This window comes from Ctenopharyngodon idella, chromosome 6 (assembly GCF_019924925.1).
Source record: "Ctenopharyngodon idella isolate HZGC_01 chromosome 6, HZGC01, whole genome shotgun sequence".
NCBI lineage: Eukaryota > Metazoa > Chordata > Actinopteri > Cypriniformes > Xenocyprididae > Ctenopharyngodon > Ctenopharyngodon idella.
The window spans coordinates 21186184-21210772 of NC_067225.1; the positions used below are offsets into that span (position 1 = coordinate 21186184).

Sequence of the window (24589 nt, forward strand, 5' to 3'; positions counted from 1 at the left end):
TGCTGCTTTACTAGGTCCTTGATGAAGTGTCTAAAAGGCAAACTCTTCAGTAGAGGACACACTTTATTTACAACCTCTCATATAACTCTAAAGTCAAAATGAAATCAAAATTTACCCTATTTACTTTCTTAACACGTTCCTGGTTTTATTGTGAATGATTCATTAGTGCATGTCATTCCAAATGATTTTTTTTTTTTTTTTAAATGTTTGTGTACATAATCTTTCATCAAAATGCTATGATTTGCTCTGGCTTTGAAATGAGCTTCCTTTCCAGTTGACGTCATCTAGGGTGTGCAGATATAGAAAATGATGTTAATCAATAGCCATATAGATATTGCATTTTGAGGGTACTATTGTAGGTGATGCAAAATATGATAACTTAATGCTGATTAATGGTGTAATAAAAGTTATAGCAATAACAGTAAATCATTTATTTGACAAAGAAAGTGTTACCATTGGGAAATACTGAAATACATCCTGCACCATTGAATGTAACCTTGATCAGGCTCCACTCTTTTCACTTTTCACAATTCAATCAATTCCTGATGGATAAAATCAAGACATTTTCTTCCTACTCAACATCTTATTACACTGTAAAATGTCACATTACATAAATAAAATGAGCTGACTTTAAATATTTTCCACTGTTTGTGATTTGCGATTATGATCAAAACAGGATTGTTAACCCATTTGTCATTGACTGAATATCTTTTAGTGTCTATCTTAATGGTTTATCTCAAAGACAAGGGGGACAACACAGATTAAGCCTGAATTCATTATTGCTAAGTAATACTGTCTGCCGTGAAGCCACCGATCCAAGTCTGGGTCTGTGTGTATGCGCGTTTCAATCTCTGGCAGCTGAGTCCACTCTCTTTCTGGCATTTTCCCCTTCACCCCTCCTTCTCTATTCAGTCTAAAACGATGAGCTCATGCTCTCATGTTGGTCTCAAAGTGAACTTATTGCTGTGCTCGTAATGCATTTATCCCAAGTCTTTGACAGGGCAGCTGGCAGCACCGCCTCACTACCCCAAGTAGGATCATGGTGAAATGCATAATGTAGACAACATTGTCTCGATTCACACCCCTAGAGCTTTAAAGTCCAGGGCTGTGTCCGAAATTGCCCCCTATACCCTTAAATGGGGCACTATTTGAAGGGACAGCCACTTGTAGTGGTGTCCGAAACCATAGTGGACGTTATTCAGTGTGCTCATTCAATCCCACAAAGCACCTCAATAACCTCAATATAGAGTGTCCAACAGCAAGAGAATACCCATAATGCATTGTGAGAGTCACGCATTGAATTAATTCCCGCATCTGACTAGAAGATGGTGTCCGCAGCTGAATCATCCATCCATCCATCCATCCATCCATCTTCCAAACCACTGGTCCAATGTGGCTACTGCGTAATATCATACAGGTATAAACTCATATTTAATTTATTATTAAATTGTTTAATTACGGTTTATACATGCTAGTTTCCACAACAGAGTTCAAGATAAATCTTTTCATTACTACTGGAGCTGCCAGTTTGCTATGTTTCAAAGATTATTTTAACTATGCAAAAGCGGCAGCCCTTCTGGCACACTCAGTGTCCGAATTCCCTCACTCGTTTTCATTCACACCTTCAAATGGACTATATTAGTCGAGTAATGTAATAGCGAATAGTGAATGAGGGTATAGGGGGCGATTTAGAACACAGCACAGGTTTGTTAAGCGGTTTCAACCATTTTGGAACAAGACAAGGCTTTAACCAAAAGTATATAGCACAACAAATGGATGGGATGCAAACGGAATATGATTGCAAAAATAAATAAATAAATAAATAAATAAATTAATTAATTAATGATCTCTCTATTAGTCCTTTATATTGATTCTCTGCCTTCTTTCTTTGTTTCATTAATATCTTGTATTTTCCTAATTTCTGCCTCCCTTCAAACACAGGCCACATTTGTCTTAGTTAGGACAAATCAACCACAGAAAGTGCACAAGCACAAAGGCACTCTTTTGCTATTTTTTCTTTCCTGGATGCTGATAATCAGGTAATCATGAAACAGCCTTATCATATTACAAAAACATGCAAAACAAGTTTCAGTGAAGAACTTATTTTCAGGGAAACAGGTACTAGGAAAATACAGTGAAAAGTGTTTAGAATGCACAGTACTGTTATGAGGATAGACAAAACTAGGACACGGTATCTCTGCAGTCTGAACGACCTTACAGAGTGAGCTTTCTTCAATCAAAGTGCGGTGCACTAGAATAATGACTTCCACAGTGCTGGTGTTCATTTGAGCATGTCTCATACAGGCCGAAGAGGGGCTTAGGACAATGTCTACAATGGGAAACATTGTACATCCATTCTAAACAGCTATTCTTATTGTATACTAAGTGACTGATGTGCTGAAACCAACGGGCCTTTATCCTTTAATTACGATATCAACCTATTCTTTAGAGTAATGCAGTATTAAAAGAGGAATATTAATGAGAATGTAAATCTCTGGGGAAACTAGACTAATGCCTGTTCTAATACATTGCTGAGTCATCAGAAACTATCCCTTTAGCTTCTTGGTAAGCGGCTGTTCTGGTCAGAGTGCGGTCACGAGTTATTTAGCGGCTCAATAGCTATGACTGTCATTTCCACCGTGCGAAAATACAGTGCTGCGTCAGTAATCACAAAGCATCAGTCATGCCTCCAGCCAGTATCTGACTGAGAGACATTAAGAAATGGAATGACGAAATGTTTTTGAAATTAATTTTGTGAAATTCATTTGGTGTTAGAAGAGCACATTTATAAAAGAGAGCAACAATCATTGGGGTCCAAGCACACTGGAAAAGTGGAAAACATGACCACAACTGCCAAACTTCAATGAATAGATAACGTGGAAGCTTTTGGCAGTTAAGTTTTAAAAGATTTTGCACACCGGATTTCATGTGAATCGCACAAATGACCTCAGAGTCTATTCCATTACTCTAGTATTAAGATCATATTTCATAGAAATTAAATATATCACAGACAGCACAGCAAAAGTGAAGGAACTCTGTCATAATTCTATTGTTGCTTTTTGTTTTTAAGTTGTTTTTATACTAAATATGGCTGTTACTTTTGAAAAAAAAAAAAATCAAGAATTTCATAAAATATTCATAAAATGTAACATATAAATATAAAAAAATGTTAACAAAACAGATACTTTTTTGAGATGGCCCTCAAAATTTCCTCTCACAAAACAGGATTTTTTCTAATGAATAAGCACTGCTTACAAACCCTAAATGTTACAATTTTTTCTCTTACCTGCCCAGCTAGAGATGCAGCCTGTATCGATTCCTTGAGGATGCACAGTCTGACTCCGTACCAGCTCAATGAGCGCCTGCAGGCTAATGGCCTTCTGTTCTCATCACTGTCTGCTGGTATGATCCTGGAGCAGGCCATGGCCATAAGTGATCAGCATACACTCCAAACACTAGCCCTTCACCATTCCCTTTAGAACAGCTGTGCCTGATTAAGACACCTTGAAACCTTTTTGACTACTTTTAATCTGCTAAAGTAAAAGCAGATTACTTGATATGCCACTGTTTTTGCTTACACAGCCCCAATACGATAATTCCTTGCTGAATTAGAACCATTTGCTTCAATATTGGTAATCTGCCAGAAGACCGATTAAAAACACTGAAAAAAGTGTAAAAGTAAGTGGGAACCAGGGGAGGCTAAGATTTATTTTTTATATGTATTATTGTGTGTATTATTGTTCACTGGTATAACAATTCTAGAGAGAAAAAATGTACATAAAGTTGATCCAGTTTGAAGAAAAGGGACAACTATTTATCGGTGTCAGCAGTTGAAAATGAATAAGCAAAAAAGTGGGTCATTGCACCAGGGTGTTGTGGTTAATAAAAAGCAACAGGAGTAGAAAAAATGTGCCATTACAACCTGAACTACCACCTAAAGAGCTCATCCCCCAAAAGCTGCACCATCTCCATCACCCCCTCCCTTTCTTTTCCGATTCAATACAGCCCACAGGTACAATCTCCTGATGTCTGAAATCCTCGCCTACAAACGCACCAGGGCATAAGAACAATTTAACACTCTAACCTGTCAGGAAATGGGAGAAACATAAAGATAAAGAGCCCAGCAGCACCTCTACTCTTCACTCCTCCAGAGCTCATCTGCACCTGAAGACCAAAAGCCCCGACACCATCAGCTCTATCTCTAGCTCATCAACACAAACAAAAGAGCTAGAAAATCAAGACCTGCATTCCCAGTGCTAATACCTTGACAAAGGTTGCAGTTCACCGATTAACTGCCTGAAACTGCAAGGTTCGAATTAGGTAATATCTTAACACAGATTAAGCAATACAGTGGGATCTACCAGTGTGCTAAGTCACACCAGAGCATGCAACATGCAAAACTGAATGTGGATATATTCACCATGAGTAATCATGAGGAAAAATCAAGCCTGCAACATCACCACAGCAAAACAGCATAATCAGATTTTACCTCTTACAAAAAAGTTATTTATTTCACTTTCATTTGAAATGAAATTCCACTTCTAAGCTGGATGGACATATTAATATTTTCTAAAGGTGAAATTCAAAAGAAAGAATAAAAGGGAGCACAAAACCTGACATTATGTAACAGGACAATCTCTACTTAACCTTTAAAAAAATGACTAAAGTACTAAGCTGTCATGTTTTTAAATATGGATGTAAGGCTGCAAAGTCTGAAGTGTTTAAAGAGGTTATATCAAACGGTTTAATTTATTTATGTGTAGATTAGTTTATAATGCTAGTCAAGGTTTCTTGCTTAAAAAATTCATCATTTAGTTTTACATGACCATTTAGTCATGGACCAACAACCTTTTTTGCTAAACCTTCTTAACATTGTGATTGGTTTACAAAACAATCTGTTCTGCAGCCACACAAACTGGTATGGTCAGACAGATATAAATCACAATGCTAGGGCCGATACTATTTAGAGATTATTTTTATAATAATTTGGGTAAATCACTTTTTTAAATTCTAATTTAAAGCTGCAGTCCATAACTTTTTTTGGTTAAAAATGATCCAAAATCAATTTGAGTAAGTACATAACCAGCCAGTGTTCAAAACTATCTCCTTACCTTAGCTCGATTCACAACGGTAAGCTTGTAATAATGTTTTATAATAAAAGCGGTACTGGTGGGTTTCCACAGGAAATTCGAGCATGCAGCCGTTCGTCTTTGCATCATTACGTCACGTCTGTAAACAGAAAGGAAGGAGTCCCAGCTAGTAGCTATATCATGTGAGGATGCTGCTTGTAGCAGATCATTTATAGCCTTTTCTCACAGCAGCTGAAATAATTAAACTTATTTTGATGGCGGATTGTAATCCAGAAAGATCGAAAAGACAGTCATCAGTGACTACTGGAAATTCACCCGTAGTCAAAAGCAAAAGACGTCGGACTGCGGAGTGGCTACAGAAATTGAAATCTACAGGTAACGCTAATACACACTAAATACACATAGTCACGCAATGCTGATGTTGTCAACATTAACAATTTGAGAAAAAAGTATAACAGTAATAATAATTTGCACGGTTTGGCATGATCCGAGCTAAGCGATAGTTAGATTTAATCACCATTGGCAGCGCGATTTATTGTAGGCCTAATGCTTTTTTCCCTCAGTTGGTCAGAACAAAAGTGGCAGACATGTTACTTACTTGTTCAGATGACATTTTCCAGTGAAAATTCTTATTTTGGTCATACTTCCAAAACGTACAATCTGTGTTTCCGAAGTACAGTATCCACACCGATGTAGTGACTGACAGCAAACATTAGATTTATCCGCACGGAGTCATGCCGATGCACAACGCACGTAACGATAATAATTCCGCATATAACTGCAATTGCAGTTTTCAAACAGAGATGGCGACAAAGAGGCAAAACTTCCGGACTGCAGCTTTACAAATATACACTTTTACAAAATGAAGTTTATATAAACTAGGACTCACAATACATTGCGATACAGGTCACGACAATTCAATACATTGTGAAGAGAGAGCTAGTTAGAGAGCTAGTCAGCCAATGCAATACAATGTTTATCTATGATGAACAGTTTGAGCACTAAAAAGCTAATAATCATACACCTGTGACTCCATATTCTAAATTAATGTACCAAGCTGTTACATTGTTTGCCAACTATGAACAGCCTACATATAAGCTACATTGTCAGAAAAAGTTTATTCTGATTTATTAACAATTTAACAATTTGATAAGGGATTTCAAGCCATGCCTAAATGCCTAATGAACAATTTAAAGCTGTGACCAAAGAGTGTTTGACTGTCAGGGGCATGTGGATGACCACTGACATTAAGGAAAAGGCATTTAACAGGTCTGGGCCTCAGGAGACCACTCAGAAGCATTACAGAGATTTAGTCACCCCCCTTCAACCTCATCCCATAAACACTGCCAAATGCGGTTTTCCAGGGCATTGCGTCTCGCACTGGCCAGCCATTTTGGGCCCAGTCCCCATGTGATCAACTGCCCAGACCACTTTAGAGCATTAAGGGGATGCATAGCTTAAAGCCATAATGACCTATTCATCAGCAATCAGTCAATAGGTTCGTAAAAAAAAAAAATATATATGGATTTCAATTAAGGACCCCCAGAGAAAATGTGCATACATTACCATTCAAAAGTTTGGGGTCAGATAAATGTTCTGTTTTTGAAAGAATTGTTCAAAAGTGACAGTAAAGACTTACATTGTTACAAAAAAAAAAAAAAAAAAACACATCTATTACAAATAAACATTGTTCTTTTGAACTTTGGATTCAACAAAGTATCCAGAAACAAAAATGCATCATGGTTTCCTAAAAATTATTAGGCAGCACAACTGTGACAGTCACATCAATGATAATAATAAATGTTTCTTGAGCACCAAATCAGCATATTAAAATAATAATTGAAGGATTATTTGAGACTTAAGACTGGAGAAATAGCTGCCTTCACAGGAATAAATTACATTTTTAAATATATTAAAATAGAAAAAGTTTTTTTGTTTTTTTTTAAACTATAATAATATTTTACAATATTACAGTGTTTACTGTGATTTATAAACAAATAAATGCAGCCTTGGTGAGCATAAGAGACTTCTTTTAAAATCATTTAAAAACCTTACTGACCACTTTTGAATGGTCGTGTTTGTGTTTTAGTGGTGCTGTTCAGATTCTGCTGACGGACTCAGAATGATTGTAGAAACAGGATATGAAGTTAAATGAGATGTTACAGTAGATAGCGGAATAAGCCCGCTGCTTCATCTCACTGTCCGGCTCTGGCAGACAGAAAGCCCTACGGTGGATTTATAGAGACAAACCCTCCCCACTGCACAGCTGAGTGAACAGATACAACACAGAGTTCAGCTCAACCACATCCAACCCCACAGCCAACGGGCAAAAACACAGACACCCTAGCACAAAAGACAGCACTGCGCGCAAGAACTGCAAAGTGCCTTAAAACCCCCGCTATTACCCCGAATGGAAATAAACTGCGCCTGTGCTGCTCTTCAATGGCAAAATGCCTTTCCAGTGAATGACACTTCAGTGCAATCCTGCACCGCTCCATTTCATGTGTCTTTTAAATATTATCCAAATTACAGCAGGACATTGTAATTTCTCTTTTCATCTTGTTTACCAATATCTTATCTTCCCCACTGAAATCCCCTGTGGACAAGGAGCTAAATTACACAATCAAATAGCAGTCTGAATCCCACACTGCATTGTGTAGATAACACTGCGTTTCAATTAGAGTTGATACTATATATATGGATATGAGATATGAAAAACACCTTTGTGCATCTCTTGACATTGTACTTAGCATCAAGAGGCTATGTTCTCAAATTTAGCAGAGCAGTTGTCATCTACTTGGGTTAAGTAGCAGATGGACTTACTGAATGCAGTTACACAACACGCTCTTAGACGGTTACAGTACTGAAGGGTGTAAAAGAGGTGGGCGTGCAAAAAGCCAGAAATATATTTGTTGATGTGTGTGATTACACTCCCAATTTAGCATCGGCGTCAGGTTATTAAGTGTTAATGTGTGTCTATATATATATATATATATATATATACACACACAAGCATGTTTTTGTTGTGTCAGCGAAGTCAGAGGCACTGTTCTTGGGGAGGGGGAGGGAGGGTTGTATGTACACGATAACTGCCCCAACAAAGAATTGAGTTTGGCCCTATGATGAGGTTCCTGTTACGATTCATGATCCTTGTTCCTAGTATATGGAAAATCTAAAACACTATCAGTTCACATTCTAACTCAGTCTAATTCAATCTTTGTTCAGCTGTCCAAACAAAAAGTTTGTACCCATTTAAAACACTGAGTCATGATGATGACTATTGACAGTTCCTGTAATTCAAATATGAAATGAGACAGGAAAACTAGTAAGCAAATTATCTGAAAAATGAGGGACAGACAAGCAGATACGAGAAGGAAAATGCTGAATTTAGCCATGAATTAATTTGAAATCCCTCCCTGAGCATGGCAATCTGTTATCACCGAGACACATTCGAAAGGTTCACACTGCTTGACAAAACTGGATAATTTGATTTTCTTGCTTTCTGCAGTGCTTAAAATTTTTGAATGTGCTGACACATCACAGCAAAAGCGAAGACTAAGAAAGGAAGTAAACTGAAAGAATGAAATGTGACTAGTCAGATATATTAAACTGGAGTAAACTGAAGAAAAATCTTTGAACAACTTTTTAGATAATGTTAGAAGTATTATTTATCCTTACCTGAAGGCCTCTCCGCCTTAATATACTGGAGTCATCCATTTTACTGTCTTGTATCTGGATCCCGACTTTATTGAAGTTGTCTCACTTTCCTAATCAAGGATAAAGTCCTCTACCCAAGAATTATCAGAAGTCCATGAGGCACAAATGATCTGACAGAGACCCGACTTTGGGTATTAGTGCTGAAAATTCGCTCTTTGCTGATGTCATGCTCATCCACAGCAAAAACAGATGCGATCATCCTATAAGATTAGCAAATGACTATTGAATAACTTTTCCCACTTGAAATTTTTCTCACCTAATAGCATCAGACATTCATGAAAATAACAATGCACTCTATTTGATTTTCAACAGATATTCCAAAAATGGAAAAATCTGAAGAATATGGTTCAACATGAGGACACTGAAAGAGTCAATTGAGAGTAGGAGAGCATTTCAGCACATGGCTAACATTCTTCTTCTCTGTTCACTGTTTTCTTCTGGCAGTTCAGAGAAAGGAGAGCTTTGAGAACAGCGTGTTTCTGTACCTCTTTGTATCTTCACTTCCTCAGAGTGAGAAATGGCTGGAAAATATGTGTCTCCCTGAAACTCTTCCTTCATACATCCATTCAGCACAGGTGACCTCCGCTATCATCCAAACATATTTTCACCCAGGCTAAAGGAAACACAACAGAGTTCTTTTCCTCTACCTCTCCTTCACCTTATTCTGACACTCTCAGTCTCCAGAGATTCCCAGATATCTTCATTTCTATGGAAACTACAGCCTCGGCATAACCGGTGGACAGTTAATGATAAAAATGGCACCTCGAGGGATGAAAATAGAAAAATATTCAGGCCAGCGCAGTCCTCCAGAGATGCAGAATTAGTTTAAGGTGCAACAGATTCCATTAAATCGACCAAGTTAAGTTTAACCCTCAGTGCATCCATTCACCTAGTAGGTTAATTCAAATCATCAAGTTCGTTGTTTATCACTTGCTTCTGCCCAAGAGTGGCTAAAAGTGGAAGGGCGGAAGCAAGCAGAGAATATTTTCAGCCTACACTCTTGAGATGATCTGGAAACAGTCAGTAGCAGCAGCAGGAGGAACGCAGGCACTGGCTGCCCACTGACAGCACAAGGCAAACAACAACTCCAGTCAGAGCCGCATGGCTGAATTCCATTCCCCTCGGCCGAGAGGCCTCTGTCTCTCATTCGCCAAGAAGGCAGGCGGACGACAAAAGCCGTGCTGGCAGAGCTGTCTTTTCAGTGGCAGGTGCAAACAGACGCTGCACTCACGCTGATTGCTTGTCTGCTTTTTCTTCGCATATCTCCCCGGCTTTATTCAGCTTCCTCAGCTCAGCCTGATGAACTGGACTACAGCCAAGATTGGTCTCATGAAAACAACTGAGACCGAGGACAAGATAAAAATTCCACGCAGGAGGAGTGTCAGTTAGAATTTCCTCATCTTCTCCCCTGTCAAAGCGCTTGAAGCAGTCCGCTGTTTGTGAATGGGCTGCCTGCCGGAGGGGCTGCAACGGTAGAGTCACAATCCAGTCACATTCAATCTTGTCATTTAATTCTTCCGTTTGTACAGTCTTTTATCAGTGCACATGCAGGTGGTTAAAGCAATAAAATAGCTATATTTCTTTTCTTTGCTTGTGCTGTACATTAAAGCCTTCTGTATCTTCCGTTTCTCTTTCTCTGTTCCTTGTAAGCTGTCCTCCTCCTCTTCCCAGTGCCTCACTGCTGAATGCTGCTTTATCTGTCCTATCAGCCAGCAACACATCCAGCCAGCCAATCAGACGCACACAGGCTCAGAGCTATTTGCATAATATGAATGGGGGAGCCAAAAGGCCCCACCCCTTCACTCCCTTCTCTTCCATTCTGCTCACAACACTCTGCTTTACCCCAAAACATAAAAATACACATGCACAAAAATAATCATTCTTACCTTTAACTATTCTACCAACAAGCACAAAATGATCTACTCTTTATGCCTCTCCTTCCTGTTCAAATAGGGTGTCTGTGTTTTGTACAAGGAAAATAAGTGAGTCTAATATCGGTATATTCAGTAATGACAGTCTAATGAGATTGTGCAGGGCTTTACTTCAGCACAGTGATACATTAGCAGCGACTGTGTTCATCTCAAGGGAATGCAGGAACAAAAGCAAGAGGGATTATTGTCCATAGGCAGAACATTGCTATTGCCAATGCCATATTATATATATAAATAAAATCACCCACCTCTCCTCTCTCTCCCAGACATCATAGATGAAGCATAACAGGCAAGATAACAAACGTGAGCATAGCAGAAAATGCATGTGTAGTAGAGAGAGAGAGAGAGAGAGAGAGAGAGAGAGAGAGAGAGAGAGAGAGAGAGAAGCTCTGTCCTCCTACGCACACAGTGAAGAGCGGACAGAGAGTCATTATATGATCAGGTGAGTGCCAGAGGAAAAGCAAATTATGTGTTTGGATTTTCTGTGCGCACGTCTTTGTAGTAAGATCACTCGCAAAACCATAGTAACTGTAAGTGTGCATGCACTGCGAAAATACAATGCATAATCTGAACTCTTAATTCACAAGTAGATTTGTTAAAAAAAAAAAATTAATAGCTTTGTCATTTATAATTATTAATTGTGTAATTACTAGGACTGTCAATTTAGTATTATTAATTATAAACAAAACAAAAAAAAGAATAAAACTATTAAATCATACAATCATGCTCCCTGACCTATACACAAATTAGAGAAGAAATTTTCTTAAATGTCTTTAAAAAAAAGCAGCAACGGCTTCTGAAGCTCTGGAGTTATTTTCCACAGAAAAAATACCTGCATTTTTGACATTTTTAGCCATTTATTTATAATTGATCACAAATATTACTTTTTGTTGTTCTTTTTCATAATCAAATTTTAATAAAACATATGCAAAATGTTATGTGGTGCACTTTTTTCACAATATGATTTCACAGTACTTGGACGTAAACACAGATGGTTGCGACCCTGTATCTATGAGAGGAGAAAGAAAGAATGGTGATTCAATGATTCACAAAAAATAAGTCAATGACTGACTGTCTAATAACAAATTATATAGTAATTCTATGTCTCTGGAAGAACTATTCCCATTCTTTATATCTCCAATGGACAATCCAGTCCAGTCCAATATAAACTCCAGAAATCTATCAGCAGAATTGCTTTAAATAAGCTGCCCAGCTAAATATGTAAGATAAAGCAGCCAATGTGACCTCATTGCACCCTTTACACGCACTTGTACATATAGGAGTCTGATTTATCACATCTAAGTTCAAGGGTTAATGGTTAAGTCATGGACTAGAGAGGTAACATAGCCCACGCCACAAGTCTTATCAATGACAACTGTTCTCTGAAATGAGGGTACTATCTCATGTGTTGTTACTCAGTAACTAAAAAATTTTCCAGTTAGCCAAAGGTGTGAGAATGAGGCATCTGCTATTGGAGGCAGCCTACATTCCTGATTAACATCTTCAGGAATGTCTGAAGGGCAGTGTGAAACACTGGGTCAAGTATTTTTAGCCAATGTTAGCATAGCACAAGCTGGTTTACGCACCTAAATCCACATTAATAGAAGTTATAGTGTAAGTCAATCCATACAAGGTCTGTAAACAATTTATGGAGCTCCTTAACAAGCCGCTCAACTACAAATGACAGATTTATATGTTCTAAATGTGATGATGGTGACATCAGAAACGAGGGGGTCTGGATCTAAATGCAGAAACTAACTAATAAAGATAAACCATACAAGAAAACAAGAGCTAGGTTTCCATCCAGGTATTTTTATGCAAATTTTGGAATTGGAAGCATGTCCTCCAATTTGGGAAAGATCAAAGATTCAAACCACATCTCACTTAGTTCACCAATGAGACAGAAGAGTCATGTTGCCTGCCTTAATAGCATCGGGAAAGAAAGATTCAAATGAATTGTATACTGTAAATATACATTACTAATGAACCCGCTTTATTGCAACATCCTGTGAGGTTTCAAATAACTGTATTACATTACCAATGTGAGTCTGGCTCAGTTACTGTACACTCGATGACCTACACCTGGGAGGCACTTCATGGCATGAAAAGCTGACGCATGACAAATATGCAGACTGTTCATGTAATAAGATAGTCCTGACCTAGCACACACTCCACAGACACTGCTCCTGTTTCAAACGAGACATGGACTCCTACAAATTACATTCTGTGCTTCAATCCTGAGGGACAAAGCAGAAAAGCTCATTGATCTATACATGATCCTAGAGAATCAGACAACACGTTAACTATTATTGATCTGAAGAGGTCATGAGGATGGGTAATGGTATGAATTCTTAAGGTTACATGTAGCACAAGTGTATGACAGTTCAAAGTGAACACTACAAAACGTCAACAACAGTTTGACAAATCTGAAGCTATAGGAATGTTCAAAAAAGCACACTACCATAAGGGCCTGCTCACATTAAGAATGATAACTATATATTATTGTGCACCCAAATGGGATAATAACATTATGTTTATTATAAGCATGCACTGCATCCATATCAAAGTGAGATGGATTTAGGCTGTCAATGTGTTTATTGTTGATCAGCTGGGGAAAACTTTTGCTCTGAAAGTGAGTCAAACTATATCTTTTTTATTATTATTATAGTTGTGGTGTGGACTTCACTACTCCCTCAGAGTATCAAATCTGGGTCTGGCCCAGATCCTCCATTTATCAGAAAGTAACTTCTGAAGGCATGGGGTCCGGGTAGTTAAACCTCTTCATGATCATTGTGGGAACTGCTTCCCTAAGTGAGTAAATTGGGATAAAACTGCTGGGATTAAAATGGTTGTGGTTCTATTCTGCATACAATAATGCAAAATTATCTGTATGTGTACAGTATTGAATAGATGGCATAATATATACATACACACACACACACACACACACACAGATGTATGTATACTATGCCATATATTCAGTTGCAGCAGTTCCTTCTGTCACACTTCAAATTACATGTGAAAAAGTCAGCGTGTTTGTGGACTACAGTTGAGTCTAATAGTTGAGAAGTGATGTTCCTGCACCATTTGCTTGGCACGTAATGAGGGAGTCAGGGAGGGCTAAAAGCAAACTTGACAGCAGAAATGGATGCCATTAATCTAGTGTGCCATTACAAATATGTGATAGATACCACAAACAAAATCATTTAGACCTACCCGAGGGAAAGTGGAAAGCAAAAATTAATTTGATTCAACATCTAGCTACAGGACAACATTTCTGTAAACTCAAATCTTATTCCAGAGCTGGCAGGGTTATTATGTGTGTGCCCATTGAGAACTAAACCATAAATTAATGATGAAAACATAGACATGAACTCTTCATTAGCATTTAAGAAATTAAGACAAATATAAAATACTCATTTAAAGACATATGACATTACAAAGAGGTCATCTGCCTCATTTAGAACCAAAAAGGTGAATGTGAACTTGAGCTGTAGGTAAAAATGCACAACTGGAAAGTGAAATTGGGTGTTTTTAAATCTATACAACCAGTGCACGGAATTGCACAATTTGAATTCCCAGCCCACTGAATGTCAAATATGTTCAAACATTACCATATGTCATCTGATGCCACTTAAGCAGTCTCATAGTGATGAGGGGCCTGTTGAGGGCAGGTTCTGATTAGAGAGCTGATCAGACTGCAGTAGAGGGTGTTATCAAGGGCTCAAAAGAGAGGGTCATATCACAAAGTATCTGTGGAAAGCAGGCACAGGCTGCTTCCAAGAAACAGCATCGTCAGGAGCACTTAATAATGAGTGCTGAGCAAGCTTCAGGCCCAAAAAAAAAAAAAAAAAAAAAAAAAAAAAACCCACATAAGCCATCTTTTTAACTTGGTGGCCTAAGTTTTGTGAGTCGTGGGTGAGTGTGTGTGCTGTACATGACTGTTTATAAAGAACTAGCTAAAAAAAAAAATCATATTCTGCACTAAGTCCTAAAATGACAAAAATAACTAAAATATGTCCTGTAAACCTACTTAGAAAACTCATGGATTAACTGTAACAGTGAGCTGAGCTTAATCCAAAGACAAAGTGTGACGCAGAATGAACGATCAAGAATTATTTTAATAAACACAGACGATAACACAACACTTTAACGTGAGACAATGAACAAAAGGAACAGAGGGCTTAAATATACAAGGGAAGATCATTAACCTAACACGGAACAGGTGAGAACTAATAAGAAACCATGACAACTAATGAATGAACAAGAACAAAAGCAAAACAAGTGACAGGGAAAATGAAACAGAACACAGCAATAAAACTATACAGAACATGACTTACTGTGACATTAACATGACAACATACAGCTATTTCTTTGCTGTAGAAAATTCAGAATTTGCTGAATTAGATTTTTCGCCTACTGTTTTATAAATACTGCACAAGTACTCATTTGACATACTGCTTTTGAAAAACAGTATGACTTCTGAGTGATCATGTGACACTGAAGACTGGAGTAATGGCTGCTGAAAATTCATAAAAAATATAAAACCATTATTTTAAATTGTAAGAGAATTAAGAGAATTCTTTCAAAAGCAATGTAACATTTGAATGGTAATGTATAGGGAAGATGCCATATTCAGATGCTGGACTGTTTGAAAACACATATTACTAGGGCTGGGACAATATATCGATGCATTGCGATTCGTGGATCGATTCTGATATTTTCCAAATGAATAGCAAATCGATTCTGAGCTTAGTTTTTAAAAGGAGATGGCGATCTAGGCTAGTTTTTAACCACATGCTCAAGTGCTTATGAAGAAGACCGCTCGTGCGTTCGGCTGAGTCTGAGAATGCACCTCAGAATGCTTTTATGACGCGAGATTAATGTAAACAGCCCACTGCAAACACCCTTGTAATTCGCTTCAACCTTTTCAAACTTCATGAATGACTATTTTATAGAAGGTTCAAGTGGTGCGTGTATGGAATTGGAAGGAAGTAGAGTACGGCTGTTTCTAAAGCATGCAGTGCCATCTGCTGATAAAAACTAAGCTCAGAATTGATTCAAGAGAGAATCGTGATACATTCGGAAAATATCAGAATTGATCCAGAATCATTTCTCGATTCGCGATGCATCAATATATTGTCCCAGCCCTACATATTACACAATTGACCTTTAATAACCTCCTTCCTTCATTTGCACAACTCAGGAATGTTATTGAACAGGACTTAAACAAACAATCTTCTGCTAGTTTCATGATGATGCAAGCATTTTCAACAAAGAGAGAACATTAAGATAGGAGCCTGTGAAAACTGATTTTTTTCTTCAACCTTTTTAACTCATTACCGAAAAGCTCATTTCATCGAAAAGCTTGTCATTCGACTCAAAAGCTGTCAGTCATCTTCCTCAGACAAGCAGTAAAAAGTAAAGCAGAGGTTTAAAAAAAAAAAATGCCACAATGAAGAGTTGACAGAGATGGCATCTTGTTGGTAAAACAGAAAAGATGTAGACAGAAAGGCTAATGACTATACAACATATAAATGTTTCAACAAGTTTTTTCATAAGGATCAATGTGAAATGTGAAGACACTTTTGTTTGGTGTTTTGTCAAACACCACCAATAGCATCTCTCCTTGGCACATGCACAGTAATGAAGGTTTAGCCTACTTTTGCTTGACTACTTACAAAGAACAATTTGGTTTCAACAAAATATTGTCATAAGGGGAGAGATTATCATGTTTGTGAGATGAAGGCCTGGAGTAGGGCACTCTTTTCTTAAAAACCTATTAAGCTAGAAAAGTTGATTTAGAAACAAACAAACAAACAAACAAACAGTGGTTTCTCTGCTGAGAAAAGGAAACAAATAGAGAGGTGCAGGGATTTTTCGTAGGCCCAAACCTGGAAACGAGTTAGATTTTTGGCTACTTCCAGTTTCTTCGTCCTGAAGTCAATGAATTTTTTTAACAGGTTTTTGGTTAAATATCTTAAAGTACTGTGGTTAACGCAAGCTCAAGATATTTTCATGTTTTATTCTATGACATAAAATACATCCGTAATACCCCCTTGTGATTTTTAAAACTTTTACTTGTCTTAAAAAAGGCGGTTGCTAACAAGTGGCTAAATGAGACTACAGAGGTTGTAGAGGACACTAAACATCATCAAGCAGAACAGGTAAACTTTTTTTTACTGCCTCATTGGGTTTATAATCACGCTCTTCCAAACTAATCTAACTCAAACTTTCAGGGAAAGTCTTTTTTTAAAATAAAGACTGAAAGAGTTGTCAAAAGCTTAATGGTGATGCTGAAGTCATGTGGCCATAGAGTAGTTCGTTTATAGCCTACGTTTAGCTTTTTACTTCTGCCGATTGTATTTAGACTTTAAAATTCATAGTTGTGTTCATTTGCGAACACTATCATGATGAACAAACCATGTAAGAATCATTAACTTTTGTTGGTCACAGAGCTTATTTTCTACAATAATCTAAATGCCAATGGAAAAATCCTATTGTGTTTGTCAAGCTAACTTCCAGGTTGTCTTACAAAAATGTCATTGCTGCAGCACTCTATAACTATACACTTTAGCTGCTTATTCATCTACATTAAAAAGAATTATGAAGGAACTTTTCAAGTATGTGTAGTGATTTCTCTTGAAAATCAACCACATGTAAATATTGTAACATCTGTTTCAGACTGAGGTTAAAGCACAGTGAGTTGATCCACAAAATCTATATGCTCAGGGCATGTTGTAAGTTTTCAGTCACTTGCATCATTTTACCATGTTGAACTTATTTTTAAAAATGAGCGTTTTACTGCTCTCAAACCCTTCAGTGGGAGTTGTATCACTAGCTAAGCACTTTCTTCAAGGATGTTCTTGGGTTTGATAAGCAGCCAGTCAGACCATCAATGCCAGACTTCATCCACCATCAGAAAGGCTCATCTATCATTGCTCACAATATAAAGACAACTTATTCACCTACTGAATGCGAGGGGCAGTGGTAATGGTGTAGCAGTTCAGTTGCAGTGTGTTAGTGATAAATCGAGTTTGCTGCCTTGAGTGACTGATCCTTCCCAGCACTGCTGTCAAACAGGCGTTAAGAGTAGATCAAGTTTAAGCAATGCAGGCCATAGAAGAGATGACAGCTTTTACAAATAAATAATATAATCCTATTCCTCAAGAACAATCGTTGCCATCTCCCCTAGTTTTAACTAGGGACGCACCAAGCACTTGATTAAAGCTTAAAGGGATACTTTCCCCAAAAAATTAAAAATCTTTTTTAAATTTACTTAACCTCATGTCGTACTCTCTTCCACAGAACACTAAGAATGTTGGTAACCAAACAGTTTTGGTTACCATTGACTTCCACTGTATGGACAACAAAAAACACAGACAGGGATTTTTTTTTAAATCCCTTCTTTTATGCTCCACAGAAGAAAGAAAGTCAGGCATACAGACTTGAAACAAAATGAGGGTGAAATCATTTTTGGATGAACTATCCCTTTAAAAAATCAGGACTGGTATCGACCATTTCATATGACAAGAAATTGGTCATTAGAATCAGATGTAAAAATCCTATTTGGATACTTTATCTTAAACAGTATGAGAAGTTGATTTCAGGCTAAAAAAAAAAAAAAGAAAAAAAGAAAAAAAGAAAGAAAATCAGACTGATCAGAATCAAGTATTCCAGAACACTGCATAATAAGCATCTAGGAATGTAAATTTACATTTTTACAAATAACTATATAGCATTCACCTTAAGTAAGCTCCACAGCTGAACTCTCAGGTTAAGCAAAAGCACAAGACTGTATGTACCCTCAGAGCCTAAAAAAACAACTCTCAACTGGAGAGCTCAGTGTCTCGGGGTGCTAGCCAGAGAGAGGCTGGACAAACGAAAACCTCTAAATGACTGTCTGGAGGCCTTGCTGGCAGGAAAATGTATCCACATTAAATTTGTAGCAGAGGAGAAAATGCAATAATTATTAATGGCTTAGAGCGTAATTCAATAGCAGCCTGTAGGACACTGATGGATTGGGAGAGAACAGTTTATCCAATGATACACACACATACATATATACAGTGTGTGTGTGTGTGTGTATATATATATATATAATATATATAATATATATATATATATATATATATATATATATATATATATATATATATATATATATATATATAAGCACAGAGGTAATAGGATCTCGGAGGATGAACGGATCAATACAGCTAAAATAACCATGCTGGAAACTCTGTGATGGGTCAAGATCACAGGGAAGGGAAGAATGGAGGTGAAAGGCAATACATCTGATGTACAAATAATACTGAGTACTAAGATAATACAAAGAAGATCAATAGAGTATAGATTACTCTCTAAGTATCAATTCTATACACAGACTGATAATAAGGAAAAGAAAAAAAATTGAACCAGCCGCCTCAACTGAACTTAAAGAATCAATTCATCTGATTTGAGCCCATATTTCTGTAGGTAGGCATCTGAGACAATAAATGAAAAACAATCATCAAATGTGTGAATGTTTTAAGGAAAAACGGCCAGATTTTGCTGAAAACATTTGAGATTTCTATCTAGGCAAAAATGCCTCATAAGATATTTCAGCCAAAAAATATCTTATGGGAAGTTGGTGGGGGTTCACCATCATTGTGATAAATTAGATGCCTTTTAGCGCAAGAACTATCCTGACAGACAAGCAATAGAAGTGAATCACCAAGACAAAGTATGATGTCATTTTATTAGATGTTTAATAGCTCTCACTTAATTAAAACTCATCTATGTGTACATTACATCTATAGATAAATCACAGTGCAAACTAAAATTTCACATTTGCAACGTTTATGTAGAAGCAGAGAGCATGTTTACAGCTACCAAAGTCAACTAAATCTGTGCTCATATTGCACAAGATTCATTGAATACCTAAATTAAAAGTTCTTGACCCAACAGTCAGGCAACATAAAACATGTTCTATTAGAAATACAAAAACGTAATCACAAAATTACTGATTATTTCCTGAATATACTGCAGCCTGAATGATGAGTCTCTTTCATCATCCTGCCTCATTATAGAAAATAGAGCAACACAACCAACTCTGTCATTATGACATATTTCCCCTCTCTTTATGGTTCTCCAGTGAAAAGCTTCAGAGATGCTTTTATTCTTTACTGCAACATTTTATTTCTGTTTTTCAATGTAGCACTTTTCCTACAGCTGAAAGGCCTAATAGCAGAATTATGTTTGTGCATAAGCATCTGGAGGGATGTAAATGAAAAAGTAGAGCTTGTTTGTCTCATTGCCTGATTTTTTCCTTGGTTAGATGTTGGGCTCATAAAAGGTGCAAAATCTCAACTTTGCAAGTGTGAGACTCCACAGCGCTGAACGGTAATTAATTTGACCAGACTTTCCATGAGGCGACTCTACCATTGCACCAACCGCAGCTCTGCGTACATACAACTAAATTAAACCAGCAGCGTGTAACATGGGACTGACATTAACTGCAATGGCACTGTTTATTGTGCAGATTACAAATATCAAACAACTTGTCCCAATGGGGTGAGCTAATTTACACAGTCTTACAGTGACATTCAATGAGGCACAGGGCTGGCTGCTGTATTGACAGACAGTCTGAAGCTATAAGCGGGTTAATTAAAAGGGAGACATCAGTTCCTCTCTGGCTGATCCAGACTTGACTCAATCAATCACTATACAAACTCAATAACTGTTTTTCTGGCCCATCACATCCTGTTTGAGAGCATCTGATCAAATAGGAAAGGAGCTGGACACTGTCAGTATATTTAAACCCATATTTGGATCTAGGGCTCAAAAAACCACAATGAATAATGAATGAGGGTGTCTCAGCTGAAATAAGAAAACCATAAGGTCAGCAGTATGTTTATGTCTTGTTATTATATTATATTATATTATATTATATTATATTATATTATATTATATTATCAACTACAGATCTTTCTGAATGTTTTTTTTTTTTTTTTCTCCATTACAATTTATATTATCAGTATCATTATATTATACATTTCAGACAAAGCCAACTCAAATTTGTTGAATGAATGTCACAGGAAGTCTGTTCCCATGTTTTCCCAGTTACTGTGCTATAGTCCCGGAAACTGATATCCATTTCTACTTTTTGATGGAACTATGTAAATGCATATAAGGTCAAGGCTGGATGTGACCAGACATGCAGAGGATTCAATCTGTTTAAATAAATAAATAAGTCTCAACCCTCAAATCTTGCAATTGATTGTAAGTAAGAGTGACACAAAGAGCAACAGAGAGAGAGAGAAAAAAAATTAAATGTGAATCAATTCACAAAGAGACAACATTCACAACAGCCCTGACAGTTTCCACGGCAACCTCACATGGCTTTTATCCATGGCCGTGTTGGCTGAAGAAATAGATCTGATCTATGAGTGAAATGGCATTCAGGTAGAGCTGACCTCCAATAAGCACCTGATGCCAAAGCACAGACAGCCACCAACAAAGATAAATGACATGCAGGAGAAAGAGAAAGTGTATGTGCTGATACAAGTGGGAATTAAAGCAACTAAGACAAAAAAAGCATCATATAGAGACCTTTTAATAACAGTTGAGATTTCATTTGGCAATGGATTGATGTCAATATTAAGATTAAGAGATCTAATTAGGTCAGTCCTCAATGCATCCGTCTTGACCCCACATTACCTGCAGATATATTGAATATTAATATCAGAAATTCATGAAGATCTTGCTGCCAACACAAGTATGAGAATGTTAAGACTGATGTTTTAATAGCGTGTCTGTAATAAACTTCAGTAACATAAATGGTGTTACATTATAAATTTGAACAATTTTATAATGTAACACCAACAAACTCGATTTGAAACTCGATTCAATGATACTTACATCATTTCTCAGAGGTTTTCAAAAAAAAGTCATTTAATATATTAAAATTAAATCTCCCTTTAAGCCATTTATGAGCAAATAATATATAAACATTGTCAAATAGATAAAAAATATGCAGATATAATTTAATTACATCACCCAGCCCTAATTTCTACAAGCATAACTCACAGAAAAATTGTATTACTAGAACAGCCATCTTAAAAGATTAGTTCACTTTAAAATGAAATTTACCCCAAGATTTACTCACCCTCAAGCCATCCTAGGTGTGTATGACTTTCTTCTTTCTGATGAACACAGTCAGAGTTATTAATATATATCTTGACGCATCCGAGCTTTATAATGGCAGTGAATGGGACCAACGAGTATAAAACTCAAGAAAGTGCATCCATCCATCCATCCATCATAAACGTACTCCACATGGCTCCGGGGGGTTAATAAAGGCCTTTTGAAGCGAAATGATGCGTTTGTGTAAGAAAAATATCCATATTTAACAAGTTAAAAAAGTAAAATATCTAGCTTCCGCCAGACTGCCTTCCATATTCAACTTACGAAAAAAGTTCAACTGACATTGAATATGGAAGGCGTAAGACGTAGTGTAAGCATTTTGAACTGCGAGAGGTGTTACACTTTCTTCGTAACTTGAATACGGAAGGTGGTCTGGCAGAACCTAGGCAAATGCATCGCTTGCCTTCAGAAGGTGTTCATCAGAAAGAAGAAAGTCATATACACCGAGGATAGCTTGAGGGTGAGTAAATCTTGGGGTAATTTTCATTTTAAAGTGAACTAATCCTTTAAGATTTGACATCTCGGCTACCTTCTAAATTAACATGGTTCAAGCACAGGGTCTGCTGAAAGAAAAAAAAAAAGAAAAAAAACATTATAAATACATTGTCAATAACTATAAAACAGCAATAAACACGCAGACAAACAGAAATTCCAATGGGTTCATATATGTACAGTGATATCATTCACCCAGCCAAAGGTTAACATAACCCAGTCAAGCCAAAGCCTTAGGCACAAACAATCATCTGCCAAAATCATCTGCTTTGTGCAAGAAAACCACCTCTAAGGAAAAGAGCCGGTTTAACAAATGCTAATAGATTTATACATATTTACAAGACAGCTGCATACTTTGAAAGCAGACACACAAACCATATAGTCAAGCCTTTTATCACAAGAAAGCAAACTGTGTACATAGTATGACGCATTGGACGTAGTAAATACACAGATTCTTGAACAGATGGGTTGTGAGATCAGCAGGTGAGCTGAAACAGACATCGGTTCTTGCCTTAAGGCAGAAATATAGTCCACCACTGACAGCAATTAAACACCCTCCCTGAGCACCCAGCTAATGCATTTTAAATCAAGCTCTCACACAAAAACCATATCAAGCATGCTATTAAAGTACATAAACACTTATTGAGCCTAATACATTAAATGCAAAGGAACAAGGTTATAATAGGGCAAAAGCATCTCAAAAACAAGACGACTGTATGACAATAATACTAGACACAAGGAAAGAGAGAATTTCTATACTATGACAGTCTGGCTCATAGCACTTTTTAAGCCTCTTGAGAGGAATGATAGCTATTTCCATCTCAAACTAATTTCAAAACTGACAAAATAAGATACCTCGAGACTAACGCCTTGTTGGAGGAGAGAGATGAAGAGTGTATGATATTTAGGATGGTGTGGGATCGTAGCCTCATTAGGACAGTTGGGAATAAAGAGGTGTGCCAGCTGATAGGTTGTCATGAAGAACAAAGGGTGTAAGGAAGAGAATCAACATTTTTCTATTATTATTCTTTAGACCACTACAACAATTTTTTCCCAGAAAAATGTAAAAATCTAGTTAAAAATTTAAGTGTGTAATGCGCTCCAAAGCTGCACTTATTTGATTAAAAATACAGTAATATTGTGAAATATTAGTACAATTTAAAACATCTCTTTTCTATTTTAATACATTTTAAAATGTAATTTATTCCTGTGATGGCAAAGTTGAATTTTCAACATTAAATATAGTAGGCCTAGTTTAATGTAGTAGGCTACTGTTAATAAAACTCTGCAAACTAACTCGCACTACACTCGCGCTTTCAATGCAGGCATTCATTGACTCTCTTTTACACAGACAAGCCACCCATGCAGATTAATGCACTTACATAAGAATAAACCTCTAAAATGCTCTGAATCATCATACTACAAAACTAAAAACTAGATATGGTGAGTTAAATTATGCTTTCACTTTGAGGAGTGCTGTATTAAATTATGTTTGCTCTTTCACTTTGAGAAAAGCCGCTCCAGCGCGTATGCGCTTCAGACGATAAATGACAGTTCAAATCGCAAGAAATCGCATGTCAAAATGACTATTCCCAAACTGTAAATGGTTAGTTCACCCAAAAATTAAAATTCTCTCTTCATTTACTCCCTCTCATGTTGTTTTCGCGCATCACACAAGCATTTGAACATCCGTGTTTACTATAGTATGCGCACATTTGTGCAGTATTGTCACATTTTTAGATTGCGATATCTCGATATAACGATGTACCTACAAACATTATATATATATATATATATATATATATATAATTAAATAACTTTTTTTTTTTTTTTTAATTTAACCAGTGTTGCCAAGTTGGACTTGAAGTTGTCTCTGCACATTAAGCTGGAATAGGAAAAAGTATTTTTTCCAAATCAATTACATTCTTCACTTTTTGTAATTTGTGAAAAGTGTAAAAACTACGTAACACAAAAAAGTTTTATGCCTTATTATTTGTAGCTGTCAATCTAACACAGTAACACAGTGGCAGTAGCAGAAGGATCACAGAGCATGAAATGCAATCCCATATTGTTAATTAATGCACCTGCAGAAAATATGGAGAAAATTCACTGCACAAACCATCAAAGTCTCTTGCTTAGCATCAAAATACAAAGAGGAAAGGATTTCCTTTA

The 24589-nt window shown here is 36.9% G+C and overlaps 1 protein-coding gene across 5 annotated transcripts in view; it reads right to left on the reverse strand.

Moving 5' to 3' along the window:
• The window catches only part of mast2 (microtubule associated serine/threonine kinase 2), a 127717-nt gene that overhangs the window by 66599 nt on the left and 36529 nt on the right, over positions 1-24589 (reverse strand). Inside the window, exon 1 of one of the 5 annotated variants that reach the window (XM_051896543.1) lies at positions 8769-10482. The exons of the other annotated variants lie outside the window; for them this stretch is intronic. Coding sequence (XP_051752503.1) covers positions 8769-8807 — 39 coding nt within the window. The 5' untranslated portion in view covers positions 8808-10482. Of the gene's footprint in view, positions 1-8768; positions 10483-24589 lie in introns of those variants that run through there. 5 annotated transcript variants of the gene reach the window in all.